Source organism: Amphiprion ocellaris, chromosome 5 (genome assembly GCF_022539595.1).
Source record: "Amphiprion ocellaris isolate individual 3 ecotype Okinawa chromosome 5, ASM2253959v1, whole genome shotgun sequence".
Taxonomy (NCBI): domain Eukaryota; kingdom Metazoa; phylum Chordata; class Actinopteri; family Pomacentridae; genus Amphiprion; species Amphiprion ocellaris.
Genome location: NC_072770.1, coordinates 16,355,691 through 16,383,425, shown reverse-complemented (window position 1 = coordinate 16,383,425; position 27,735 = coordinate 16,355,691). Strand labels below are relative to the sequence as shown.

The 27,735-nt window shown below is 42.3% G+C and overlaps 2 protein-coding genes across 6 annotated transcripts in view; one reads left to right on the top strand and one right to left on the bottom strand.

Moving 5' to 3' along the window:
* The first annotated feature begins 642 nt into the window (after positions 1 to 642).
* Positions 643 to 6,406, top strand: arl6ip5a (ADP-ribosylation factor-like 6 interacting protein 5a). Its single transcript, XM_023266579.3, has 3 exons — positions 643 to 895; positions 4,653 to 4,870; positions 5,186 to 6,406. The coding sequence occupies exons 1-3, from the start codon at positions 717 to 719 to the stop codon at positions 5,359 to 5,361; spliced, it is 573 nt and encodes a 190-aa protein (XP_023122347.1). The 5' UTR covers positions 643 to 716; the 3' UTR covers positions 5,362 to 6,406.
* A 2,890-nt stretch (positions 6,407 to 9,296) lies between these two features.
* The window catches only part of frmd4ba (FERM domain containing 4Ba), a 42,893-nt gene continuing 24,454 nt past the window's right edge, over positions 9,297 to 27,735 (bottom strand). For 2 of the 5 annotated variants that reach the window (XM_023266588.3, XM_023266584.3), the window contains exons 8-24: positions 25,421 to 25,504; positions 24,579 to 24,644; positions 24,046 to 24,103; positions 23,293 to 23,379; positions 18,065 to 18,141; positions 17,380 to 17,518; positions 15,758 to 15,899; positions 15,520 to 15,653; positions 15,323 to 15,439; positions 14,668 to 14,896; positions 14,471 to 14,527; positions 14,238 to 14,373; positions 13,138 to 13,302; positions 12,242 to 13,002; positions 12,004 to 12,139; positions 11,383 to 11,631; positions 9,297 to 10,448 (exon numbers count right to left, since the gene is read on the bottom strand). In XM_023266588.3, coding sequence (XP_023122356.2) covers position 10,448; positions 11,383 to 11,631; positions 12,004 to 12,139; positions 12,242 to 13,002; positions 13,138 to 13,302; positions 14,238 to 14,373; positions 14,471 to 14,527; positions 14,668 to 14,896; positions 15,323 to 15,439; positions 15,520 to 15,653; positions 15,758 to 15,899; positions 17,380 to 17,518; positions 18,065 to 18,141; positions 23,293 to 23,379; positions 24,046 to 24,103; positions 24,579 to 24,644; positions 25,421 to 25,504 — 2,638 coding nt within the window. In that variant the 3' untranslated portion in view covers positions 9,297 to 10,447. Of the gene's footprint in view, positions 10,449 to 10,874; positions 11,018 to 11,382; positions 11,632 to 12,003; positions 12,140 to 12,241; positions 13,003 to 13,137; positions 13,303 to 14,237; positions 14,374 to 14,470; positions 14,528 to 14,667; positions 14,897 to 15,322; positions 15,440 to 15,519; positions 15,654 to 15,757; positions 15,900 to 17,379; positions 17,519 to 18,064; positions 18,142 to 23,292; positions 23,380 to 24,045; positions 24,104 to 24,578; positions 24,645 to 25,420; positions 25,505 to 27,735 lie in introns of all 5 variants that reach the window. The other 3 variants (XM_055010719.1, XM_023266587.3, XM_023266586.3) reach the window with 3 other exon arrangements.

The following is a 27,735-nucleotide window of genomic DNA, read 5'->3' as shown; positions in this document are numbered from 1 at the left end:
TGTGACGTAGATGACTGCTGCTTGGTATTCTTTATGTTAATTGTTGTGCATTCTGTTATTAAATGTTCTTTCACACTGGCTGCCACTCTGATTGGTGAATCCAAAAGTTTTGAACTGCAGAGCCACAAGTGTAGCAACAGAAAGTGAACTGTTTTTTTCTTTGGTTTGTAGTCTGTCAGCTAAGCACCTGACAAGGTTCTGTGCCAGGTGTTGTGGCATGGGGGGGGTGAGTTGGGAATATATATATATATATATATATATATATATATATATATATATATATATATATATATATATATACACATATATATATACATATATATAATCTATCTATCTATCTATCTATTCTCTACGAAATACGAAATCTGACATACTACTAACTCTCAAAGCAAAAACAACAGCAAAAAAAACAATCTATTCTGCGAAAAACAATTCAAATGAACAACACTAAATAGGGATCTCCTATCCCGGAACACTCGATCCCGCTGAGTGATTCACATAAGAAACCGAACCAATCAGGTGATTCGAAGCAGTTGAGTGCTTCAAACGTCACTGAAGTGGTTCAAACGTCATGAGTCACGTGACCAAACCACGCCTCGGCACAGTGGCTCGATACGTTTGCTTCATGAGCTACAGCGCATGTGTGGAAGCCTCGGGTATCAGAGGACCATCACTACTTGTGTTGACTGTCAGATTAGTAAACGGGCTGGAGGGAGATGGCGAAAGTGGAGCTGACGCCGCTCAGATCGTGGGACGACTTCTTCCCCGGTTCGGACAGATTCGCGAAGCCAGACGTAAAAGATTCGGCGAAATGGACCAACAGAGTCGTCAGCAACCTGCTTTATTATCAGACGAATTATCTGGCTATGGCCGTCGCTGTTTTCCTCATTGTCGGGTAAATAATATATATTGCAACGAGCAGCATCAATATAACAGCTGATTGGTGTTTGTAATAATAGTATTTCCTAGTTTAAATGTTTCCTTTGTTGCAGTATTTATTCCTTCTTGTTGCCCTGTTTGCATAAGCCAGCATGTAACCTACTTTAAAAAGATCTATGAGTGGGCAGAGGCAGGATGTAGACTCTGCTTACAGTTGGAATGAGTCCAATAAGATTGAATGCAAATGCTGTTCCTCTTTCTATGTGATGCACTGTTTCTGTGTGACTTTTCTGTTTTCTCACTATGGCACCCAAAGCCAAGAACTGAGCCACACACAGAAGTAGAATTCAAGACATTTTGTTTGATTTTGAACATGACACCCACATGGTGTGCAAATGTGAGCTGCTGCAAACAGACTGAGCTGGAGAGTGCAGCAATAAGGTTGAGTCCTGCCTCGTCCAGCACATTAACCTAAATCAAAACCCATTAGTTTTAAGTGCATGAGCAGGCCTGAACCGCAGCAGAGTGCTTGAAGAGCCTCTCTGTTATCTAGTATCTCCATACAAGGTACTCCATCAGATCAGGGATTAAATCTCTCCTTTATGAAATATCCTGGCTTTAGTTTGCGCTTTGGTCCAACTAAAGCTCAGCCTACTAAAAATAGTGATGCCCTGCGATGGTCAGTCTGCTGAGCTGTGTGATGACATATTGTTGCTATGGTCATCAAGGCCTCATAAGCCGTCTGTCTGGTCAGCTGTTGCAGATATCACACTGGTGATAAAACAGCTGCTTAATCATCCACCTTTGTTCCCCTGTGAAGAAACAAATCAAGTATTGGAACATTTCTCAATGAGTTTATCCTCAAGTGTGACCTTTACACCAGGAAAACTAGTCAGACTTGACACATTTATTTTCTTGTTTTTATAAAACCCTGTCATGGTATTTTCCTCCAGTGTGGAAGCAGAATAAAATCTTAAAGGGTGTGTCTACAGTGTGGGAGGACGCTTATTGGATTATAATACATTTTATGCTCCAATGGCAACATACAGGCATTGTGTCTTTTTGAACCTACAGAGAAATGGAATCACATCACTAGAGTGGAAAACAACATTTAGAGTCAAAATCTCAGAAACAATATAGTTCAAAATAAATAATGGGGTTATATAATGTGCGCTACCATCTGTTTGTCTAATCTCAGGTCAATATTGCATGTGTACAAAGGAAAAGTAAACCGTAGGTATTGTGCACCCGGTCTAAGTAAGGCGTAAATGTGGCGATGGGGGATGGAAGCTGAGAAATCCTGTGAAGAACAATTGCACAACTTTGCTACTCTAACATACTTAAGAGTGTGAGAGGTTTCATTATTGTAATGCAGTGGTTCAGTAGAGGTTTCAAAACCATCCAAGATCCTACATTCTGGCTATTCAGTTGTGAGTGAGCATTGTTTTTAAAGCACTAGGTGTTAGGAGTCTCTCTCCTTTAATTTGCTTGGAGTTGTTTGTTAGGCAGTTGGACTCTCAAAGACGGCTTCTGTAACTATGGTAACTAACACTGTAGGTCAAAAGTACGAAAAGCAGAATCTGTTCAGGATTACTGATGTTCTTACAAACATGGCATCTGTGATATTGTACTGCATAAAAGGGAGTCGATGTCCCTCGTTGGGTATAAATGATGGCCTCCACGTTATTTTCTGTGATATCAGTATAAAATAAACTTTCTAGTATCATATAATGAGAGTGAGAGCCTAAGTAATAAATTGTTGGATATGTTGACTGATGTTAGTTTCAGGTAAATATGTTGATGAATTTGCATAAAGTACAAAAAATACAGTGCTGCAATCACATCATTTTACCATCAGAGGGCAGTGTGAGGTTCATTTCTAACTGTTGATCAAGAGTGATCAAAATATTTGTGTATATGTTTTTATAACTCAGTCAGTATTTTTCAGCATGCCGTTCTTGCTGTTTTTGAACCTCAAATGGACTTTGAAAATCACATGTCCGTGAGGCAAATTTTGAAAAGCAAATATTTCTATATATTCAGTAGTGTGACAGGTAGAATTTAAAAAAAAAAAATTAACTTTAAATTACCCCTCAGGTGAACATTACCTTTTTACTTTGTTAACATGTCCATGTTAGGGATCAGCTGATATGCTGTCCCCAAGGCCAATAGTGATAATTAGTAATAAAGAAACCAGATAACCAATATTTGTAACCGGTTGTTTATTTATATTGGGCATATGTTTAATTAAAAGAACTGTAACCAAATGGTACTGTGGGCGGAACATGTCCAAGACTACAGAGTGACCACTGACTACTGATAGAGAGAACCTGCTGACTCAGAGCCAAAACAGTGTATTTTTAAATGTATTTATTAGGAAGTGGTTAAAAACTGATACTGATACTGATAATCAGTCAATCCCAGTCCATATGGTGTTTATCTCTGCTAAAAGACATATCATGAGCAAAATAAGCAGTCAGCACCATCATAGGGCATATTTACTTTGAAACTGTACTGTACTGATTATAGTCTTGTGGTTTTAGATTTTAAGAATAGCATTTTCTATTTAAGAATAGAAGCAATAAAAGGGTGGGTTGAGAAATAATCAGGGGCTTTATAGATCTGTAGATTCTAAAAGAGGCAACAGTGTAGTTACATCTAAACCTTTTTGAAGCAGGAATGGATTTTTTTAAATTAAAAATCTCCTAATTATGTAATTTTGATACACAGAGATGAGTTTTTAAGATAAAATAAGCCTTTATAAATCCGACAGCGGGGGAACTTTGCATTGTTACAACAGCAAAGCGGATAGTGCAATCATTTATGGAATATCAGTGGAAAAATACAAAAAATAAACCAAAATATACATTAGTACTACTTCTGATTGTCCCCTATCCATCTGGATGAAAATAACAGTATTGCACATATCAGTAGTTGCTGAGAAAGGGACTTTAAATGAACAATATCTGCACATTGTAATTTGGCTTCCAATGCTTTGTTCATGCCACATTTTGACCACATCCACCTCAATCAAGCCTTGATTCCTTTAAGTTTTCATCAGCTTAGTGATGCCACGATACCTCAAAGAGAGCCTCAGTAAGTTGAAGGTACTTGGTGAGACAGGCCCTCAGTCACACTACTTACTGAGGTCATGGACTTGGCCACTGTTGTTGTGCCAAGGCTGGATTTGTCACAAAGCTTTTTTGTCTGGCTGGGCAGAATACATCAGCAGGGAGCAGCAAACAAAATGCCTTCAGTATACATTCATTTTCTAAGTGTGTGTATCAGGTGTGGACTTATGATTTGATATACAGTTTTGAACAATGATTTCAGGGCTGCAGCTAATGATCATTTTCATTATTGCTAATCTGGCATTTATTCTCTTGATTATTTATTAAACCATTTAGGTTATTAAATGTCAGGAAATAGTGAAAAATTTACATCAGAAAAGCAGCAAATAAGAGCTGCAGATTAATTTTCTGCTCACTGGCTAATTGATTAATCAACTATTCTTTCAGTTTTTGTTGTTTTTGCTTGTTAAGCTTTATGTAATTTGAGATGTCATTATTTCTGGCATCAGTAAGAATGACATGCTCATTTGAGGTTGTCCTATTTTTCTAAAAACTGTGTCGCACAGTCTGGAGCCATGTTGTTGTACAGACGGACTCTAACCACTTGGTGGAGCCTGTGACTACACAGGAACATGTTCATGCTCTAGCTGCATCACAGACATTTAAATCTGCTCTCACGTGCCTTGTGTTGCTGCCCTGCAGGTTCCTGAACCCTCTGGGGATGTTCACAGCCATGGCTGTGGTGTCGGGCGTATTCCTGTGTTCAGTGTGGGCCGGAGAAAACAGAACTGCGATCAGCAGCTTTAAGAGGCAGAATCCCACAGCCTTTGTAATCATCGTCATGGTTGCCAGCTACATATTGATTTCTATGCTGGGGAGTGTCATGGTATTCATGTCAGCAATCACTTTACCTCTGGCATGTAAGTTGATACACTGGATAATAGTCCCTAAGTGACATGTTGATTCATTATATATCTGGTAGTGCAGCATAAACATCCACAGAAAGTAAAAAGAGAAAACTATGAAGTTCATTAGCTCATTAAATACCATTTAGTGCATTATACTTCTGTATTGTATACTGATGTGTGCATTTGAAGTACCTTGAAATGATTCCAAATGAATGAAAGATGTTGTTCAGATTCTCAAAGACTGATCTTATGACTTGAATTTTTTTATGGGTTTGTTTTTGCCAAACATTTCAAATGTTAACAGTCACTTTCCCATCTGTATTTCAGTGATATTTGCACACGCTTCATTTCGCCTCCGCAACATGAAAAACAAACTGGAGAACAAGATGGAGTGTGCAGGACTAAAGAGGTCACCGATGGGCATTTTGCTGGAAGCTCTGGATCAACAGGAGGAGAACTTACAGAAGATCCAGAGCTTCCTGGAGGGAAAACGGAAGGAGTGACTTGACTTTTAAAGAAGCACATGTCCATGTTTTGGCCAAAGATCATGACTTTTTTTCTTAGATGAAACAGAGTTGTCTATCTCTCAATGTAAACCTGTTACAGATTCACATACAGAGTGTGGTTTGAAAACTAAGATTGTAATGTAAAGGGCTTTATCTTTACCTCAGGGTATGTTACTCCACCCACAACTTGTTAGGGCACTTTTCTCCAGCAGTGCTGAGAGCATCTCCTCTATGCATCGTGTGAGTGTCCCAGTGCAACACAGCTGCAGACTTAATGCTACGTATGAAATCTGTGTTTAATCAGTCTCAGAAACAGTCGTCAGTTCTGCCAGTTTGCGCTCAACAAATATTGTGAAAGCAGTGCAAGTGCTGCATTTTACCAAAGAGTCAAAAGTGCACACTCGTCACATATTACTGCCAAGAAACTCCAAAGACTGGATTGTTTCAAGTTTTTGAATGATCTCCTCACATCAAATGTAACAGTTTACTTCAGTCCATATTTGAATAGAAACCAGCCAGCCTTATGCTCATGCAAATAAAAAGAACCAGACAAAAGAGAAAGCGCTGCTTTGTCTCGAGTCAAATCGCTCTGTCAATATTTAAAACGGAGACTTCAAAGGCAACCTATGCCTGTCGGTATTCCTTGTGAACCTCTGAGTGTTTAATCTTGACAATCCCCCCTGGGTGACGGATTGGCTAACTTTCCTCTCCGCTCACCCCAAATGCTAATCAGTGGGCTTGCAGTAGATTATAGTGCGGAGAGCTGAGAGCAGCGCATTGACTGAGTGGATTCATCTGCAGTCATTCACCTCCAAGCCCAAGTTAGCCGCTGTGTCAGCTTATTTTTTTTTTTTTATTGGATTCCATTTGAAATTGACTGCAGATAACGAGGATCCATCTGGAACACAATGCTCTGTTATTTGGTTTCAAGTGGCAGTGTGTAATGGGAGGGAGGAACATGAAGATAATAAAGACTGCTAGTTTTTCAAAGTGTCTCTGTTAACCCCTTGTTTTCAAAATGATTAAACTCTGTTCTGTAACATTCGGTGTAGCATCATTTCTCTCTGGAATGCAGGAAGCAGACCCCTGAAATGACCTCCACACACTCAGGTGTAACACTATTCCAGTGGCTCTCTCTGCTTTAACTTCGTCTCGAGCTACTAGGTTTTACCCGTCCGTGCTGCAGGAGTGATTTATGTCCTCCTCCCCTACGGTGCCTCATCTCCATCCATATTGTGAAACTTGGAGGAGTGAACACAAGCACTGGTGGCAATAAACTCAAGTAAAGTCATGTCTCAGAGGGCATAGAGGAGGCCCTTGTTCTCGCTGCTGCAGCTGCTGGAAGGATCCTATCAACACGCGTGCGCTGCTGCACACACAACAGGTGTGCGTGTTTGGTGTTTTCTCCTTAACAGACGTGTAATCCACGAGTGGACGCACCGTCACACGGTACAAATAACATTTGTCTATTGTTGGTGTTTTTGCATTGTTCAACAATGCTTAGCTAACTTGTCATTTTGAAACAGCCGTAATTACCTCCTCAGTGAGGCAACAGAAGCGAGTTGACGTGACACAAAAACAAACCTCTGTTGTTGTTGCACTAGATGCTGTGCAACAACACTTCTTCATGCACGGGCTTTTGACTTGCAACATCTGACTTGTGTCTACTTTCCACAACAACAGGGACTAGGCAAGTATACGCTGCTTAATTTAGTTGAGTTAGACGCTTCGATAGTGGGGTGCCTTTGGATTGACCCCTGCATCCTTTCCCTCCCTCCTTGGCCCTGCCTGAGAGGCTTTGGCTTCTGACTAGCTAAGCTGGTTAGCCGGCCTCATAACTCAGGCAGCCTGTCATTCAGCAGATCCGGCTGCTTAGACCTACACCACAGCCGATCATGTGACACATTAATGATGGCCGGCCGTGACCTAAGCAGTCTGCTGTATCCTCGTGAGCCCCTCAAGCCTTGAGAACGCTCACACTGCTTTTTCTGCCTCCTTGAAAGGTCACCCATGCTAGCCCCAACAAGATTCGTGTAGGTGAGCGGTCTGCAAATCTATTCACCCTTCATAACTTGACAGAATAAGGTAAATGTGCTGATCCTGGTGAAGCCAAAGCACTGCATGATTTACAGCCTCTTTAATCTAAGTTTGGCTGAGCCCTATTGCTGAGTTTATTAGTTCATGTGTGACACTTATCTTTATGTGCTCTAGGGTTGGGTATCATTAGAAACTTTGATACTACTTCATAGTCTATACTTAATTCTTGGTAGCAGCACCAAAGCGATTTATCTTTCAGTACTTTGATCTGACAAATGTGTTTCTCTGCAAACCATTTTCCAACTGAGAAAAACAGTGGTTGAGTGTGAATTATGTCAAAACACACACAACTGTATGATCTAAATGATATAGTCTAAAATCCCCTAAATCTAAAAATATCAAATTACATTAGTTTATTTAGTCAATAGCTGACATGGAGTAACATTTCTGTTCATCTTCAGCCTTCTATTGGCTCATATTTTGGGCTCCTCCATCTCCTGAGAAAAAGGGTCAGTTTCTATAGCTACTAAATGCTCCATTATGTTTATTAGCTACTTGCTAACCTGTTTGGTGCTGAGCAGGCAGTGTACAGATGCTTCATCAGAAATTATTTAGCTGACTGACTGAAAACAGATCGAAGCAACATATTTCAGCTGCAGGTTCATAAAAGCGAAATGTGCAGCTGAAAAATGCTATTAAAAAAAAAATTCAGTGCAGTTGAACAGGTGAAGGAGTAAGACAGTCTCCTTCAATACTTTTTGTGATTGACATATTTCCATCTTCACCAAATGTCTTGAGGTTCATACTCAGTCCTAATCCACACTTGAAATTAGAGGAGTTGTGTCTGCAGTGTGGTAGGTGAAGGGGAAAGTAGACAGGAGCTTGTTGTTTATGTAGCTGAGTGTCAGCTGGAACAGGCTCCCCTGATGTCTGGTTGCAGCTGGTGTGAAGCAGCAGAGACAGAGGGAGACAGCTGGATGCAAACACTCCCCCTCTCTCGCAGCCTCGGGTGAAGTCGAGGAGCTGGAAGTGTCTGAGACCTCCCCTGAGCTCGCTCAAGAAGCATAACACCAAGGGGCAATGCAAGTCTCAACCGTGGCCTTCCTAAAGAGGCGAGCAGTAGCAGGATACCCTTTAGCGGTGGAGAATGTGTGTCAGCCGGGGAAGGAAGAAGGAAGGGAGGGAGGGAAAAAGGAGGTGAAGGGTTAAAGCACAATGTATAAAGACAACATGTGTATAGCAGACCTCTCTATGTGAAAGCCTACAGGGAGGGTTTGCTGCCATAAACACTAGCGTGTCATTCACTGGGAAGACAGAAGGAGAGGGTATAGCACATACTGGGTGTGACAGGTTTTAAAGACTGGTTTGGTCAGTTTACAGCTTAAGAGCACACAAAAACCAGCCTGGCAACACGGCGAGGCGCTGAGAAAATAGAGCAGAGCAGCTGAGCTCTGCAGAGGGTTGCATTTCTAAAATCAGATTATTTATTCATACTCATCACGACTGATTGCAGCTCTGCATTCATTTTTAGAGGCAAAAAAAAGAAAGAAAAAAAGGGATGTAGCCAGTACTCCAGTTATCTCTCCAACTATAATCTGCTTCCTCAGATGCACCCCACATAAGCAGTTTTCAAACCAATGTGGAGAAAGCATTTTGTTTTCCAGCTGACCAAGACCACCGTGACAAAGTGTGCTCTTCAGTCAAAAAATGGAAAAGAGGCTTAAAGTTACTTAGTTGTTAAGTGGTGACAATCCTACTTTCTTCACTCCATTTCATTAATTGAACCTGCTCATTCATTTGCCTAATGTAATGGATTGAGATTTAAGTCCTGCACTAAGAGGTACGAGATGTTACAAAGTAAGTGTTTGGAATAAGTATCTCCTGTGACCAAAATACCCGACTCAAATGCTGACTTTTTTTAATTCAAACAAATGCAATTATACAAATTACTAAGAACCAGCTTAACAATAATTGTTTACTATATATTACATGCTTTTCAAATACATAAAAAAATGCTCTAAAAAAAAGGACAGAACCAGTGTATTTACAATACCAACATTTACATACAACTCTGACTCTCTTCAGAGAAATTGGAAGCACCAGTCCATGATTTCCAGCATGGAGGAAAAAACCATGTTAAAATAGAAAAAACAAACTAAACTCGATTTTCTGTCTTCCTGCAGTGGCAGTAATTTAAATTTGGACTTCCAGTAATACTCAAATGGTGTAACAAATAAGTATTTGGCTCAATTATACTGTAAGTACTGACAGTGAGATAGATTGAATACTTTGTAAATGACAAACAAACGTGCAGGAAGCAGAGTGGTAGTTTGAAGCAATGCTGTGGTAAAACTGGATCTGGTGACTGCAGAATGTTCCAGGAAGTAGCCATCTTTTTGACTCATTTTTAATGAGTTCAATCCTTCATTTTGATAATGTCCTTATCAATCCTTGTCTAATCCTTCATGGTTCCAGTGTTCATAGATGTAAGAAGCAGAATCAGGTCAGTTGTTCGTTGCTGCTCAGTATCCTCTTACCGAGACGGTCTCAGTTCTTGGTTTGTGAAATTGGTATCTCGAAAGGGAAACACCAAAGAAGTTCAGCCCAAATTCCCTTTGGCTACACAGTCCAGAGCAGGGCTCGGTATAGTTTCAGTGCACGAGTGGCATCACCACACACACTCGCAATCCCAAAACGTAGACACTCCCGTGGGGTTTCGTAATGGTTTGAATACAGGGATGTGTGCGGGTTTGGGAGCATTCAAGAGAACCAAAAGTGAGAATACTTCATTTGCTGAACACGCTGAATTCCACAGAAGTCAAGTTCCTTCATTCTTTGGGTCCCTTTTACACAAAAACAGGTTAGTGCAGTCTAAGGCACAGTGACAACTTGTTACGGTAAAAATTTCACACAGCACGTTAACAGGCAACTAAACTATTGTTCCCGGTTTTGAGTCTTCGTGCCAATAAATCTGGTCTTCTGGGTCCATGTTGGTGTGCATTTGGTTGCTGATGTTTGAGTCCGTTTGGCTGACATCTAGGTAGGATCTGTAATAAACACACAAGATTGAAACACATTAGCCTGCCAGCTGAATGTAGACTGTGACTGGTCAGTGGTGAGTGGAATGAATTAACCCTGGGCTGTGGCACCAAGATCGGAGGGTAAACTGAGAGTAAATGTATCCAGCTGTGTTTCAGGCATGCTAGTGTCAGTATCAAACCCAGGGTCAAACATTCTCACCCAGTAAAATAGCAGATGCACACAGACACGCACAGCCTTCAAATGCAACAATTTTCAGGGGTCACATTTTCCCTTTGCCACACAAGTGCTCCCCCACCACCACAAGACACCAAGAGAAATAAATCAGAGAATGATGTGAAATGATTTGGTGCTTTCTGTCAGCCCCTGCCACAAACAACAATCACCGTCACCATGATAACCATGTGGGGTAGTTTCACATTCTTGTCTCTCACCCTTTTTTTCTGTGCTGTGACTCTGATTATTGGGGTAAGGGGGTTAATTTTCCTGGTCAGTAGCATAGGCAACAGCACCACATCTCTCTAAAAGCCCCGCAGGGCACGGCATCTTATCACAACTCCGCCTTTCTGGAGGGCATCTGTACATGAGAGGGTTGCAAAGGTCAAGGGTGAATGGCAGCACATGGGCAGGGAGCCTCTGTGTGGGCCGAGAAGATGGCAAACAGCAGAGGACAACTACCAAACAAACAAACAAACTGAGCAGTAAAGGCTCACTGCAGAGAAATGTGACCACTGGATGACAATACGCCAGCTGGAAGAGGAAGTAGGGCAGGCATGTTTTTTTAAGAAGCCATGCAGTTACGTTATCATACATGACCAAACATCGAGACATCTCAAAAATGCAAAATTCACTCCAAAACATCAACAAGCAGACTATGGAGTCACGCTGCAGACACACTGAAAGAGGCAAACGCACAGGCTCCGGCCGCTGCTGTTTACTTACTATGAGCTACCTTTAGCAAAGGACACCTTACTGAGCCTGTGCCCTCTGGAGGATTGTGGCTGCGAAGGGCTGGAGGTCACCTGCCTGACCCGACAGCCAGGGGAGTAGGAGGAGGAGGGAAAGGAAGAGGAGGGCAGGGAGGAAGTGGAAGGGGAACCGGAGGAGGAAGAACTAGCAGGGTAAAAGGCGCAGCGTCTCTGGCCATCTGGACTGTGCCAGGAGCCCTTTAAAAGCTGGGAGGTGCCATATCTATAAGAAAGGGGGCCGGTGGACAGTTAGGGAGAGCAGAACCATTCTTAAGCTCCGAGGAAGAAGTGACTGCTGGCAGCACAGATCCTATAATCCTGCTGCTGAACCAGGCTGTCATATTAGATAGTTGGATGTCTGCGGATCCCGTTTCATACTTTAAAGGTGAAGATGAAGAAAAAAGCAACATTGGCTACACATGAATCCACAGTATTGTTAAGTGTAAGGGATAACAAAACGCAGTAGCAGCTTATAATTTCTGTAGCCATTCATTGTAGGTAATTAAACACTAGTGCTTAGCTATGGGGATAAGGAGGATCAGGGAGTGGCTTATTGGATAAGGAGAAGAGCTGAGGCCAAGTTTTTTTTTCTCACCTGTTGTGGGCGGAGTGGCTGTAGGGGGCTGCAGTGTATGAGTAGGACTGCGGAGCGTGCATGGGCATGTCATATTCCAACATATCCCCACTGCTCATGTGGCTGTGCCAGTTTCCACTGGAGGACACCGAGGACACTGGAAAAGTAGTACAAGTTAGCAAACAACCCCCCAACATTTAAAACCAGGGTCAACAACATGATACTCAGGAGACTCTAATATATGGTGAAGTGGTCTAACCTGATGAGTAGGCAGTGTTCCTGTTGTTGTGGCTGTAGGGTGCAGGCATGGTCTGATAACCCAGGCTGTGCTGGGAGCCTCTGTCATAATCGTAGTTATACGCAGCTTGTTTGTGTGCAGCGTTGCGATGGTACCAGCCTCTCAAGTGTTCAGCCACCAGAGCTTTCTGGATGTTCTTGCTGACCTGCTCATTGCTGCGGGGCACCGGTCGGTTCCTAGGTGGCCGTAGCGTGGCGTATGGGTTCTGCGATATACCATCTATCTCGTCGTTACTGTAGTGACTGTGCATGTCATGGCTGTGATAAGCTGTTTGGGTTTGGTGATAGGAGGGGTTGACGTTATAGTGGCCCTCCATCTCGCTGTCGTACACATAGACTCCATTGGAGTAAGGCTCTGGTTCTGCGTAGCTCGGATAGCCTGTGACATAGTAGGCTGTCGTGGTGGGTCTGGCCCGAGGCTGGTAGGCATAGCACCGGGTGTCTGGCTGAGCCAGGTTGGGCATGCTCCCTGTGTTGGCATACATGTCTTTTCTGTGGCGGCCACGAGTTCTACACCTATGGGTGTGGTTACCCGGAACACTGTATTCAACGCTGGACTGGCTTGTGTAGGAGGACCCGTCATCAAGAACCTCGGTGCTGTTGCTGCGTCGGGCTGGAGAGACAGTGAATGCTGGTACAGGCAGCTTCGTCTCTGTCATAAACTGAGACTGGGACTCCAGACTCCCACTGCGCTGACGGAAATGTTGTGGAGCATCCTCTGATCTACAGTTGAAATCATACTTTATTATACAGCTGCATTTTGACCCACCAAAACACATTAGAGTTGGTTACGAAACACAATTCAGGAGAACAAAAAGAAAAATTTGAAAACTGTAGAATCAATCTCTGAGGCCTTACCTGAGCTGTGTGCTGCTGTATGCATTGCGGGTGAGGAGGGGAGTGGGGGGCATGCTGCGAGCATCACGTGGCTGTCTGGAAGCTGCTTTAAACGGGCTGCGGTAGCTTGATAAGGCATCACTGTGATTGTAGTGGAACGATTCCTGGACTTCGCCGTAATTTAATCTGGAACACAGATGAGAACTATGTTTTCAGGGCATTCACCTCTTCAGGGTAGAGTCTTTTTTATCAAAATTAATACTATTACCCTCTCTACACATGCTCTCAGAACTAAAGGAGAAAAAACTGAGTTTGCTTGACTGCAGCACTTTAGCCATTGCTTACACCTGAATGACTGCCATTACATTGTCCATGGATCTTTCTTTTCATGCAAGAGCAACCATTATGACTGTTAAAAAATGACTTTAAATTTCCAAAGCCGACAGTAACAAATCACCTGCATTATTTTGTAAACACTCCCGCAGTAGCTGCTGTTTAAAATGTCCAGCACCTCTTTCCTGTTTCCCTTTTCCTCCCTCCTCTCAGCCTGGGATTGTTGTGTGCTCCTTCACAGGCAGCGACATGTTTTTTTCCATCTATTTTTAAAGCCGGTGCATTTGGGCTGATAAGAAGGAGATTGTTGTAGAAGCAAAAGAAGGAGGGAGGAGGTGACTGGCAGGAATGTAGCTCTGGATCTACTCTACAGGTCTGTACTAGCTCCATGCTTTAAGCCTCCAGAGAAACAACAGTCATGTTGTATATAGACAGACAGTATTTCAGCCATGTTTTTTAGTCATCTGTCTCACCTGTGTCTGATGAGACAGATTCCAATTAATTTTAATCAATTCAGCAGGGTACGCAGGTTGCAATTATTTGCTTGCACTATATGCTTCAAAACATGGACCAAAGTATATTTTTATTTTCTTGGATTTTACACACACAGTAAGAGTGACTTTGTGCCGGGCTCTAAGTGCTGCTAAAACATGAAATACTGTGCCTGAACGCATTCTGCGTAGCTGCTGCTGCTCACACTATGGCTCCTCTGTAGTCACGGAGTCAGACAAACATTGGAAATTAAAAAATATTGATATGCTCCATGAGTGCCAGCACTAGCTGTGTACCTGCTGTCTCCAAGCTGGTCATTGGCAGAAGATCGTCTGTCCTTGTTGTAATGAATATCCAGAGTTTCTGCATGGTGTGGTCTTGGGGAGTATTGGACAGATCTAGACCTCTGCCTCTGGGAACCGAGCTCATCGTCTGGGAGATAAAAGTATCATTTGAGTAAAACTGAATTTTTCTTTTCAAATCGAGACAGGGATGAGGTGGCAAATACATGTACATCGCACACACTAACCATCATCCAGAGTGAGGCTGTCAGATAGAGAGCTGAGGTCTGAAGGGTGGACATCATCTGATAAGAGGAGAGAGAAAATGGTCCTCAGAAACACCTCTGATATGCCATTTTCATTCATAGTCTTGCATGACTAGGACTAATGCTCTACAAGCTTTGATATGAAAGAAGTTTTCACTGCAGTTGTTTATTAAACCTACCTGCTAAGATCAGTGAGGCTCTCTGGGTGGGTTTCTTTCCTTTCTTGATCCTATAGGCATTTATTTCCTTCTCGATCTCCTCCAGCTTCCTCATAGAATCCAGGTAGTTGTTTCTCCTCTTTCTCTTCACAGTCTTGCAGAGGTCGCCCTCATTAGCTAGCTTCATGGCTGCTTCCACAATCTTCTGCTGCAAGGCAAACCTGCTTTCCAAATTCCTCAGCTGTGGGTCCTGTAGAGAAACACACAAACACTCACACAGTTAATAGGGACTTTCCCCAAAATACACACAGACCTTGCGACCAAAGAAACTGACTTCAAACATCCCTAACCCAAGTTAATAGACACAACACGGATTTTATCTACAAACATATATTTTTAGCCTCCTGGCATATTCATTCACTTATATTTTCATTCATATTCATTCTTCCAGCTGAGTTGCAGATTGAAACCAACAACAGCCACAACAAATGTTTCACTCAAAACATTCTGCAATTTATACTTCAAATCCCACTCCTAATCCTCCTTTTAAAAAGTCAGCTGATTTAAATGATCTCTAAGTAAACACAGTGGTGCAATCATGGTGTGGCATGCCAAATTACACAGCAGACAGTAATATCTCATAACAAAAACACAGCACAACAACATCTATACTAACCTCATCATACGGGAAAAGGTCATCAAGCTTGAAGGCTGTCCCAACACGACGTCGAACTGGAGGAGCCTTCTCACCAGTGGCTAAGGGATACTCTTTAGGCAATCGGCCTGTAAGCTCCTGCAGAGAAGAATAATAACTAACAGTCAGCTGAGAGTTTGGACACTTTTGGAAACAAACCAGATGAGAAAGATACTCACAGCTTCTCTCATGCAGATCTTTTTCAGCTCTTCAAGTTTCTGCGTCAGTGTGTCTTGAAGATCCTTTTCTTTCTTTTTCAATTCAGAAATCTTCTCTTTCTTCTGTTCTTCGCTGACTTCGGAATCAGCAGAACCTGAAATACACACACGTTTGATTAACTATAAATTACAGCCATAAATCATCACTCATCAATCTGATGTGAAACAGAAGTCATTAGCTGATTAACTCTCTGCTTACCGGCTGAGATGAGGCTTCCATTGCTTGCCATTATTAGCTGATCTTTGCTCTCAATACTGGAAAGTTTACTGATCCGTGGGGCACAGATCTCTGTGAGGTCCATGGCGATGTCTCCTGAACTCCTGGTTGTGGTCATCTTTGACTGTAGGTGAAAGACGATAAGGTCAGTAAGAAGAAACAAAGAGGAGGGGGATGAAGTAAAGGAGGGATTGGGAGTATTTCATTTTAATGATAGCGCACTGCGATAACGACTGCATTTGCATGGTTGGTACTCGAAGCGCACAGCTCTCTCATCAATCAGTGCAGGCTCTATTCCTGGATGAACACTGACACACCATCTGCCTTCGGGAGAGACAGTGGTTGAATAACCTCATTTGACTGCAGCCGCACACGCTCATCCATCTCCACCACAAAATGCACATTACACACTACTCATACTGTATAATAGCCCCGCTGCTCAGCAAATATGCATCATCAATACATACACATGGGGCTCAGTTTACCTTCAGGGCACTGGGGCAAGGTTTTAACACTTGTACAAGGACCTATTATGTTGATACACTGTGCCTTTTCCAGCTATTAATGGCATAGTCGTAAAAGCCATGTATGCCTTCCGAACTAAACACTTCACATGTCATAGTGTTTCCTCTTAAACTACAGCCACATGCCAAAAACAGCCAAAATATTCCTACATCATTCAGAGAACTCTATCTACAGAGTGATAAAAACCTTCCCTCCAGAGCAATTACAAGCTTTTGTTCTTTTCAATTTCAACTACCTAACATTCTTGTTACATATACACCCCCATATACCACCCCCGACCCGCACACGCACACACGCACGCACGCACGCACGCACGCACGCACGCACGCACGCACGCACGCACGCACGCACGCACGCACGCACGCACACACACACACACACACACACACACACACACACGCACGCATACCCCACACCCCTCCCACTACCTTTGAAATTAAAGCAAGGACGTATAATAGTACAACAGATAATAGCTAAAATATTCCTTTTATAATAAAAACCCAACAATGTCCTACCATACAGTTGACTGGTATAGAAACCATTTATGGTGAAACTGAAAGTCTGGGATCTCTCTTTCTCAAGATATTTACAGAAGTCACAGGAGACATGAATCAGGCAGTGCATCACATGCTGAAGAGTCACTGTGACAAGAAGTTGTGACACAATAAAACTTTATAACAGCTTATATCTTCCTCTTCAAACTGAAACACAATGACGACCTCTGTGTGTCGTCATCTGTCTAGAAGTTACTCGTTTTATAAACAGGTCAACTCTGTGGCTCAAATTGATATCAGTCAAACAGCAATGAATATTATCACCTAAAATTAAGTTCTTAACATGGTCACATTGCTTAACAAACTGTAAAGGAGCCTGTTATTTGCTCTTCCAGCATGGCCCTGTCAGACCTGCATTACACGCACACAGGTCTAACCCTGATCACTAGGTGGGTCACCTATGCCATCTCACACAGTGGCACACATCAGTGTAAATTAGACTGTATTTTTTTTCACAATGAATGAAAGGGTGGAAAATGTGAACAAGGCAATGTGAATCAAGGAGGAGACTTTAAGCAGACTCACTTTGCTTTGCTTCCTGTCCAGGTAGAACTGGTGCTGACTGATGGCCATCACCCAGATGGTTTTAATCAGAGAGTGGCTGGCATACCATGTGTGAATAACCAGTCCAGTCTGTCCGAAAGTTCGCTTGGTCACCGCTTTTCTGTAGAACATAATAACACAGTCTGTACATGTACTGATGCAAAGAGCAAATCTGTTCAACTGCTGCACTCAAAAAAACTAAACACTTGATGGTAGATAAACAGGGCTTTAATTAAGATAAAAAAGATGCATTAAGCAAATAATAGACAAGAATTATTATTAAATCCAATTAAACTTTGTAGGTCTTTCTGTAATAATATACTCAAGAGAGATGAGCAGCAATTTTAAACATGAAACAGTCAGAGGGATTTAATAACAGCTTTAGAAGCTTGAAGTGCCACATTAAAGCGTGTGTGAAGGGCAGAGGTCTTACACCGACCTTCGAATAACAAAGTGCTCCTTGAACCGCAGGAAAACACTCATTTAACAGATAGGTTAAAGCTATTAACAAGGTGTCCTAAATGGGCCACTGGCTGCACATGCCCTTCACAGTCCGTAAGGTGGAGGATAAGGACATCTGAAGCAAGAGCAGCAGCTAAAATGGGAACACTTCCATACACAGGGAAAGCAGATCAGTCGAGATAAATTAAGTGGTTTCTCTTCTGACCTGTGTGGGTCGTTCACTTCCACTGCAAATTTCTTCTCGCGGAAATACAAATTCTCCAACTGCTTCCACTGAAACAACTGCAGAGAGATAGACGGTTCAGTAGAGAGGGAGGGGTAGAGACATTACACACCACTGAGTACACAAACCAACACAGGACTATTGATTGAAATGTGGATTTACAGTACATAACCAGAAAAGTCATTTGATAGACTACAGCTGTAAAACACACATTCACATCAATTTACTCAGAAAAGCTAGAAGCTTCCCATTTGACGGGAATCAATCTCGCTAAAAGACAGCACAGTGGGCAAGCAGGTATTAAAATAACTGGCTTTGTTTCAGCCACAGCAGCCTGCTTTTTAGCACAGCTTACAATATACACAATACAGCAGCTGAAGCTGTGAATGGGACTCAGTGGGCCAGCCAGTCAGGTGTAAGTTCAGGGTAACACAGGAGCAATTATAATGCTGCTGCAACTGCAGGGAGCAAAATCATGCCAGGCGGAAAGCCAGCCTCTCATTTCATTATGCTGTGGAGGAAAACAGAGGCAGGACTTCTCTCTGTGTCTGAATGAAACATCTGCTTCACTGATAGCAGGTTAACTAAACAGATTTGGAGGCTTTTGCCTGTGAACAGCACTCCCCGGCTCTCATTTTGGAAGAGAAGATAAAACACTCGGGCTGAGATTAATGTTCACAAAAACAGCTTTATCTGATAACCGACCTAGAAGTTGACAACATAAACGCTCCAAACTACAGAGAGATTGTGCTTCGGGAAAGAAATCACTATGAGCCGACACATCCAATTCCACTCGGACAAACATATTCACTGCATCAAAAGCACAAGACATATCTACCTTCACAACAGACAGAGTGCATGTATATCTCAGTGAAAACACACTACAGTATAGTAGCCATTTAGAGAAGCGCACAAGGAAATAAAAACATGAAAACTATTTAAATCAGCTTGACAGGTAACCGTGGGACAAAATAGCATTCCTTACCGTGAAGGGTATTCCTGCGCTTATCAAATCCCTGCGGAATTCACTTGGGTTTGTATTGAATCCTTTGACTTTGAGTTTCCCACAGGGCTAGAGCTTCCTCGAACAATACTCTCTCTTGTCTGTTCTCAGGGATTCAGATAGGTGTTGCAAGAGTTTCAGCTGAGATGGCCACACCTCCTTAACCACTAACCCCTCCTCCTGCTCTGACATCACGGACACCTCACGCTTCCTTCAAAGCTTTGTACTGCTCTGAACTGCTCTCTCTCTCTCCAACACAGCCCTCCTCATTTTCAGTTGGACCAGATGAGCAGGTTGTAGTCAAGTATTTGTTAAGCGGGTTTTTGCCATTTTTGAAGACATTTCACCTCTGCTCTGCTTCCTGTCACTCACACACTTTGAATGCTCCACATATAATCTGGGAAGTTACCTGCCTTTCATATTTTAAATACCGCTAAAGCACTGTTGTGTAGCTGAATCCACTACAGCCATCCCCCCCACCAGGCAAACATGTAAGCAATATGTAACTGAGGGGTAATCATTAATAGCAGGCATCATGTAAAGGCAAGTGAGAACACAGCAGGGTTTTTCAGCAGGAGGAAAAAAAACTGTATTTTACTTAAATTGTTTGACCAGCTGAAATCCCACTTCTACACTTTAACTGGAGGATTCAATTTTGTATGTGTTAAAAATGCTATTTAATGCATGATATCAGCATGGTGGATCATTGTGCATGCTTTTGCAGCCAGTACTGCACTCTTTAGTCCGTCTGCTGATGAGAGGAAAAGCATTGTACTTAATGAACAATGGGGAATAAACTGGCAGGATGCATCCAAAAATCTAATCTCATTGTGGAGGGAACCTCACACCAATTCACACCCCCGAGTCGCTATCACTCTGCATCATTTACATAGTAATGCCAGATAATAAAGGTCTACCTGGTAAACACACACTTTCTCTGGCTCCTTTATCCTATTAGTGAAACTCTACACTGTGTCAGCCAGTGCATGGATGAAACTAATAGAAGACTCTGCTGTGTCTCTAAAATATGACAAGGATGTGACACACCTCAAACACGACAATCACAAGACTGCAAGTAATTCATTTAACAAGGAAACGGTCCAAGAAATCCTTCAGTGACTCATTAATACAAGTCATGTAGAGTAAACAAAAGTAACCATTTTTTAAAACAATGAAACAGCAATGTAACAGTACACAAATTTCCGTGTCTTCTCTATTTACACGTCCCTTGTTATTGCCAAATGTCTCATTACAGGCAGGTGGAAGTGTGCCAGAAATGCCTGTGGTTTCAGATGGGATCAGGCTGTTCAGATCCAGATCTCACCCGCAACCCAAAGACCCCCTGGGCCACCAGTCCTCAAAATCATAAATGGATGAAAATGTGTCAAAGGGCCTGACTCACACGTCTGTACAGAAAAAGATCTGCCCCACCCTTCACATAGCACGTCACATACCAGCACCGGCTGGTTGGCAGCACTGTACGTTTCCATAACATGACGCATTGCTTCAAGTTGTGAAAATGTGACAAGAGGAAGATACCGGAAGGAACTTCATTCAGTATTTATTCATGACAGTAGGAGTTTGTTAAATTACATGTGACCATGGAAAATGTCAGTTTAGTTTTCATTTAAACATTTCTTATGTTTCTTGCAAAGACACCTTTGGGTTCTTTTAGGTCTTTCAGATCATTTCATTATTGCCCCAGCCTGACCTTCATAATAAACTGAAGATTTGTTTTGGTTCTGCTGGCTCACCATATATCTTTACCAGCATGTGGTCTGAAAGTGTCTCATTACATGCTGGGAGAGAGCCCAAGTGACAGAGATAGAGAGAGAGGAACACAGACAGAAATGTCTTGCGAAAGTCAGTCTTGTAATCTGCTTCAGCCATATCAAATTTCCCAAAAACACATACGGCTATGATGCTCCATTTTTTATTTTGCATACTGAATACAATCCTCTTCCTGAACATGCATCAATGTTGCAACTTTCTATCTCCTATGTCTACTCCAGATCTTCATGACACATAATCTATGCTTTCTATCTACATGCTTATATACACTGCATCTATGCATAATGGAAATGACAGGGTATTCAACTTTACTGAAGTATCAGTTCTCTCAGGCACAGCAGGGAAATGGAGCTTTTGAGTTTCAGGCTATTCAGTAAGGAGTGATCAAGCTGGCATGCATGCAGAGAAGATAATGTGGGGTTAAGCTATCCTACTGCTTTCAGAGATATTTTCAAAACTTAAAAATAAAAAATATACAGCACTTTAGCTGAGCTTCTTATTTATCATGCAGTACTATCAGGGAGGCATTGAACAAGATCCAAATTAATACTGCCACCTGACAACAAAGCCAAACACACAACCATCATCTCACGGTTTTAAAGGATGATCATAGCAAGTATTGATGTGTTTTAGTTTATTTATATTTAGCAGGTGAAAACTAGCATAACATAGCATCCTCACTTTATTCTGAGTGTGTGAAAGCTTTGCACAGTATTGTATTAAAAGCTGCACAAGCTGCACCGGTGGTCAACTGACCTCCCACTGCTACTAATGCTAAATCCAGGCCTAGCCTCCTCCGCAGATGACTGTTTTGTATTGTTTGATCAATTGTGTTCCCTCCAAGACACACACACACAGATTACCATAATGAATGCAGCATGCTGAGAGGGGCAGGGCAGAGGGCAAGGAGGGATGGGCTGGGCTGAATACAGGGACTGTGAGCTAAGACAGGAAGTACTATCAATATTCCCCAGATATAGAGGTCTCCCTTCAAGGCAAAAAGGGAAAGTAAGCACACACATCCAATTATCAGCAAGAGCAACAAAAAAGGTCATTTAAAAAGGCAGCATTTTTCCCACAACAGGAAACTCTTGGGTTTCTCATGTGACCGTGCCCTCTTTTAGTTAGAACAGGCAAGATCTAGTTTTGATGAACCCTTGCAGCACCCCAACACCCTCATTGCTGTCCCTGAACTCCAAACAACCACCTAGCCACGCAGCTGGCAGAGTGCCAACCCCGGTCCTAGTGCCCTGCAGCTTCCCACGAAGCACCATAATTACGCCTCCACTAGGAGGGCTGGGGAGAGGCGCTGTGCCTGTGCCCATTAATGCTCCGGTATTCAGTGTAACAGCACACCCTGCTATGTCAACACCCCGCCATATAACAACCGCTATGATGAGTCTAATGAAAGTGGCTGGCGAGTAACGCTCAGTTGGGATATTGTCAAATTACACCTCTCAAATATGGGGGACGGGAACCGTAGACCCAAGTACACACATTTAAAACTTAAGGCACAGGAGAAGTAAAGTAATAATAATCAAACCAGATCAATCATAAAGCTAAAAAGTCGAGCCTGATATTTTAAGGAACACTTTTAAAATGAATTAAGTCTGAATTAGAGCAAAATATACATTAATGATAATTGTGTTACAGGATTTTTGGTCAGTTGTGATACATAACCAGTTACAAAATTACAGTGTAAGTACAAAAAATGGACTTGCAAGAGCAATACAATTCCACACTTTTTTTTTTTTTTTTTTTTTTTTTACAAGTGTTAGTATTTGTGTATTTCCCCCTCTAAACTTAGCAAGTAGAGCTGTTTTATAATCCCTACAACTGTTCATTCCACTCTTGCCAGTATTGGTTCCTTAGTGTATTTGCTCTTACACTTGCAGCCTTGACTGAGCTGAGTACATACTGCCACTCCAAAATATTTTCCCCATCTGTGTTCCTCTTTCTCCTGACTGGCATGGGAACCAGGGTCTTAATTACGCCTATTTACAGTCTGGATGGATCATTAACTAGCTAACAAGAAATGTGTGGATGAAAGCCGGGGTTTCAACTGACAATTAAACTACTTCAATGACACTCAATATTACATACTTTCACAAAGTTAAAAGCTGATATCTTTGCATCTGATGATTTAGCTGTTCCAGTATCGAATGTCACTTGTAAGAAAATCAGATCAAGTTTATTTATGAAACCCACACCGTAAAGTAGTCCCAGAAGGCCTATATCCTCAAATCTTTGACAGAGATGAGAAAAAACTCACACGCAAAAACACAACAAACAGACATAGTGTCTGAAGTGAGTTAGTTTGGTACTGAAATCCAAAAATTTCAAATGAAAACTAAAACAGCTGAGGAAACTACAGCAGTTGTTAAAAACAAAACAAACAAAAAACAGGGCAACCTACCTTTCTTGGTTTCAGCTTATCCTGCAAATCATACTGGCCAATGCCTTTGTAGCTGACTCCCAGCCACCACGGTATTCCCTGCTTGTCCTGCATGAAAGCACACACACACGCACGCACGCACGCACGCACGCACACACACACACACACACACCACTCATTAGAGATACTTTACTGGTGAAAGTTTGAAAAAAAGAGGCCCGTTACTAAAGCAATTACCCCATTAGGCTCACAGCAATAGCAACGCAAGAAGAGATCAAATGCATTATAGGCCTTAAAACCTCTGCAAGCCCAACTGACTCATTTTAACGCTGCTGTTTGATCTCCTCAGACACCTTAATTTAATAGGGTTTGGTAGGAAAAAGTGAGTGGATGTGTGTAAAAGCAAGAAGAGTTGAATGGAGGAATCCCTTTAAAAATGCTTAAGTAATCATGCTGCAGTGGTTCAGACCCATATTTGGCTAAATTCATTCACATTATTTAAGGTTTAATTTTAGAATAAGCCAGTTTGTCACATTCTCTTACCACTCAACCAGAGCGAGCATGGCTCTGCATGTTTCTACTGTAACATACATATTTTGTTGCCTTGGCTGCAGCAAGGACTTTACACAGGGAATGTCTCATGATTCAAGCATAGAAATAAGTCAATAAGTACCAGACTGATGTGCTAGATTAGATGCTGAAAGAAACATGAATATGTTGACATAAGCTCATTCAAAGGTTATGCTCCTGCATGACTCAGGGCACTGCAGTTACCTTCACTGGGTAATAATGGACTCCATATGTCGGCAGTGACTCCACCAGGGCCAGATACCTTCAGTGAAAGAGGAACAGGTTAACAGGAATTCGGCCACTTACTCTTCATCACTGTCATCTGGTAGCTGTTGTACAACAGACAGAGTGGGATTTAAGTACAGTCATTGAGAAGCCACAGTCATTTGCAGTGGCAAGCTGATCGATATGTTTCAGGGCCGTGACAGAGGGAGGGAGAGTCCATTGATCAGTTCAAGGGCACAAATCATCTGAGCGTAAAATAGCCAGGGTTGAACAGAGTTACAGTCAGGGGAAAAACACAGTAGAGGACTGACATCCTCCCCAAGGCTGGCTGGCTGCCTACGCTAAGAGCACCTCCTCTAATTAATGACACATTCTGGCATGGTGACAGCCACCTCTTTTAACAACAGCCACCAGAGTGCAGACACATGAGGTTAAATAGTACATCTGCAAATCATTTAAAAAAAAAAAAAAAAAAAAAAAAAAAAAACAATATATTTGTTTGCATGACTTACTGTACAATGGCTTGTCCTCTGGTAAGTCCCTTTAGTTTCTTGTAATGGTCAATCACTTTGTCTTCACTGTAAATGGAAAGATAAAACATTGAATGAATAATCCAAGTGTAACACTTTCTAGTCAGAGAGGAATTGTTGTGAGAAGGCTCTTTTCTTTGACACACATTCTGTCTGCTCATGCAGAAAATGCAGTCTGCCCTACTGGCCTGCTGATGGCTCCCATCTACCTCCACTGCAAATGCATCCCATTTACTTCCCACTGTAATCATCTCTTTCAACAGCAGAGCGACTCTGCAAACTCACTGCCTCCCAACAGACATCAAGAGAGAGAGACAGATGTGTACGTGTAGCCACCACCAGAGTGCAAGTTTAATTAGGATATTAAACCAATGGATCTGCCTCAGTTTGCAGCAGACTCAGATGACCAAGAGATGGTGCAAACAGAGGAGTAACAACAGCAATGTGGAAGAAAGACACAGACAGCAATCTTTCAGACAGTCAGCACCTCCAAGTGCTCTCTTAGGGCTAATGAGCAAACGTAATTAACACAACCCAGGCACTAATGAGTCACCCCATCAGTGGCGAAACCCATCTGCTAACTAACAGCCAGGTCTGTATGCACTTTAACACCTAAAACTGCTCTTCTGGGGAAATCACTCCTTCGTACAACCTGGTGTTTCTGACCAGTGTGGAGATTTCACAGCTGAATGTTAATTATATGTTATGAAGGAAGAGCCGTTGTATTGGTTGAACCCCAGTAGGCTACTCAAAACTATGCCACAAATCCCTTACACTCATGCCTTTTGTGGTGTTCTGTGAGGACATCGGAGCAGATATCTTACCAGTAATTGAGAGATGGGTGCTCCCTTAATACTCTGGTGGGCAGGACTGGTAGCTGCTTTAGGTCCAATGTGGCAGTGTCAACACTGAAAAAAAGCATATACAAACTTTACAAAGGAGAAACAGAGTTATATAGAGTCACAGTAAGCATTGATATTCCAGTATTAACTGACAATGGTCTGTTATTTAGTTCTCCTATACATGAAAATCTCATTCAGAAATTAATAGATTCCAAAAATGACCTTAAAATGAGTGCTACACAATGACAGAAAAGGCAAATGTTGACAAAGTCTAAAAATGTGTTGAGGACATTTCGTCACATGTTCATACTTTCACAGTATGGTTTAAATTTCTATCATAATGCATGACAGCAATAATTCATGTTTGCAAACCTTTTGAAAAGGTGCAGTGTCAGGTTATTGTTTTCATCTTTCTTATCTACAGTATAAGGAGTAGCACTGCTTGCCAAGACTAAACTTGAGCTTCACTCATGTCTCGCCAGGCTTAATTTACAAAAGCACATGCAGGGACTTTCAGTTATAAGGACCCTTTCAAGTGGCTCGTAGAGAAATCTTTCATGCAGGTTCTCTGCAGTAAAATACCTCACAGTAGTCCTATGGTATGATGGTAAACAACAGCATAATAATTCCCCTTTTAGCCAAAAAGTGTACACGATAGATCCAACAGGTACAGTTGCTCTCACTCACAAACTCTCAAAGTGCTGTAATGAACACAGGACTGATGGGGTTATCTGTACAGACAAATTGTGGTGTTTGTGCCTGTCAAGGTCTGTGATAATGAAGTATGAGCAACTCCAATCTCATGTAGGTGGGAGCACTGGGTTTACAGTTTCTGCTGGACAAAAACAGCTCAGGCTTGGCGGGCCAGTCCAGTGGAGACCTGAACAAAAGCCATTCACAAGCACTTGGCAGCCTCTGCCTGTGTTGAAAAGCACTGTATGGACCGGCGCTGTTTCAAAACAGTCCACGGCCTCTCAGACAGGACTTCAATGTGTAGGTCGAACCATATGTAATATAAATCTATTAGAACATCCTCAGCTCTTGTACCAGTTTACTCTATAACTACCTCAGGATAATAAAGTAGAAGTACTGGATGATTTTAAGCTAAAAGCCTTTTGACCTTACGTTGACTTTCTGGGCATCAATTTAACTCGTCTTCTTCAAAGAGTAATGGAATTTAACACTCTCTGACGTGGCACGACAGAACCATAATGATCCAGTTATGTGAACCAGCTTACTAAACAAAAACAAGGGTGAGCCACTGCAAGGGCAGAGGCACTTGAATCACTCTTCCCTGTAGCTACCTCTCCTAGGTTGACTGGTTTTTGCTGCCACGGCGCTTAGTTGTGTGTTTGATGGCATACATTTTATGGGGAGTTGGGCCCTGGTGTTGTCGGGGTGATCTACTCTGCAGCCGCGCTGCCGTGTCAGCAATCTGGAATTCATTACTACGTCTGTTATCTTCCCCGCAGCCTGCAGCATGGGGGCAATCCTACACCCGGTACAGCCCAGCCCAGTGTAGCCTACCCAGTGTGGGAGAGATAATACTCATGTGTCAGCTATTCCATAGGGCTGAGACATGGTGACTTCGAAGGGAGCACAATGAGAGAGCTGGTTGCTGTGAATGAACCACTAACTACAGGCTACACCTGCAAATAGAACTGAGGGCGAAAACTGTCTGGGTGTAATACTGGTTCATGCGTGGTACATTTTGAGCACAACTGACAGTGAATTTAGAATCACATGCAGATCATATATATATTGGAACAGAGTAATATCTGAAGCTCACTTTTGAAAGTGATTACAAATATATAAGAAAATTCCCCCAGTAGCTCTTAAAACTGTGAGGTATAATTAAAGGCATTCATCAAATCAGTGTTTTCCACAATGCTTTTAATAAACCCCAAGAGCAGAGTTGCAACATGTTGCACTCAGCTGTGGATTATAACTGCAGGTGGTGAGAGGAATAGCAATAAAGTGTGAATCAGTAAGGCAACATAAGACACAAGGCAATACTAACACAACAAAGGGAATTCTAACACATTACAAGTACAATGGGAAACCTGATGGTGCATTAATTCAATGCACAGCAGGGGGTCGGCCCACACGGCCACAATAACATGACTACAGTGAGTCCTGACGCCAAGTTGTCTGCAATTGGACAGTAGGTCTGGCTCATCCCTCTTAAGGCAGCTGGCTGTGGGAGGAGGGCTCCCTGACTCCTCCACAGCTAATCTTACTGCTCCTGGACCCTTTGCTGATACAGTGAAGAGGACATACATTTATATCATATGTTT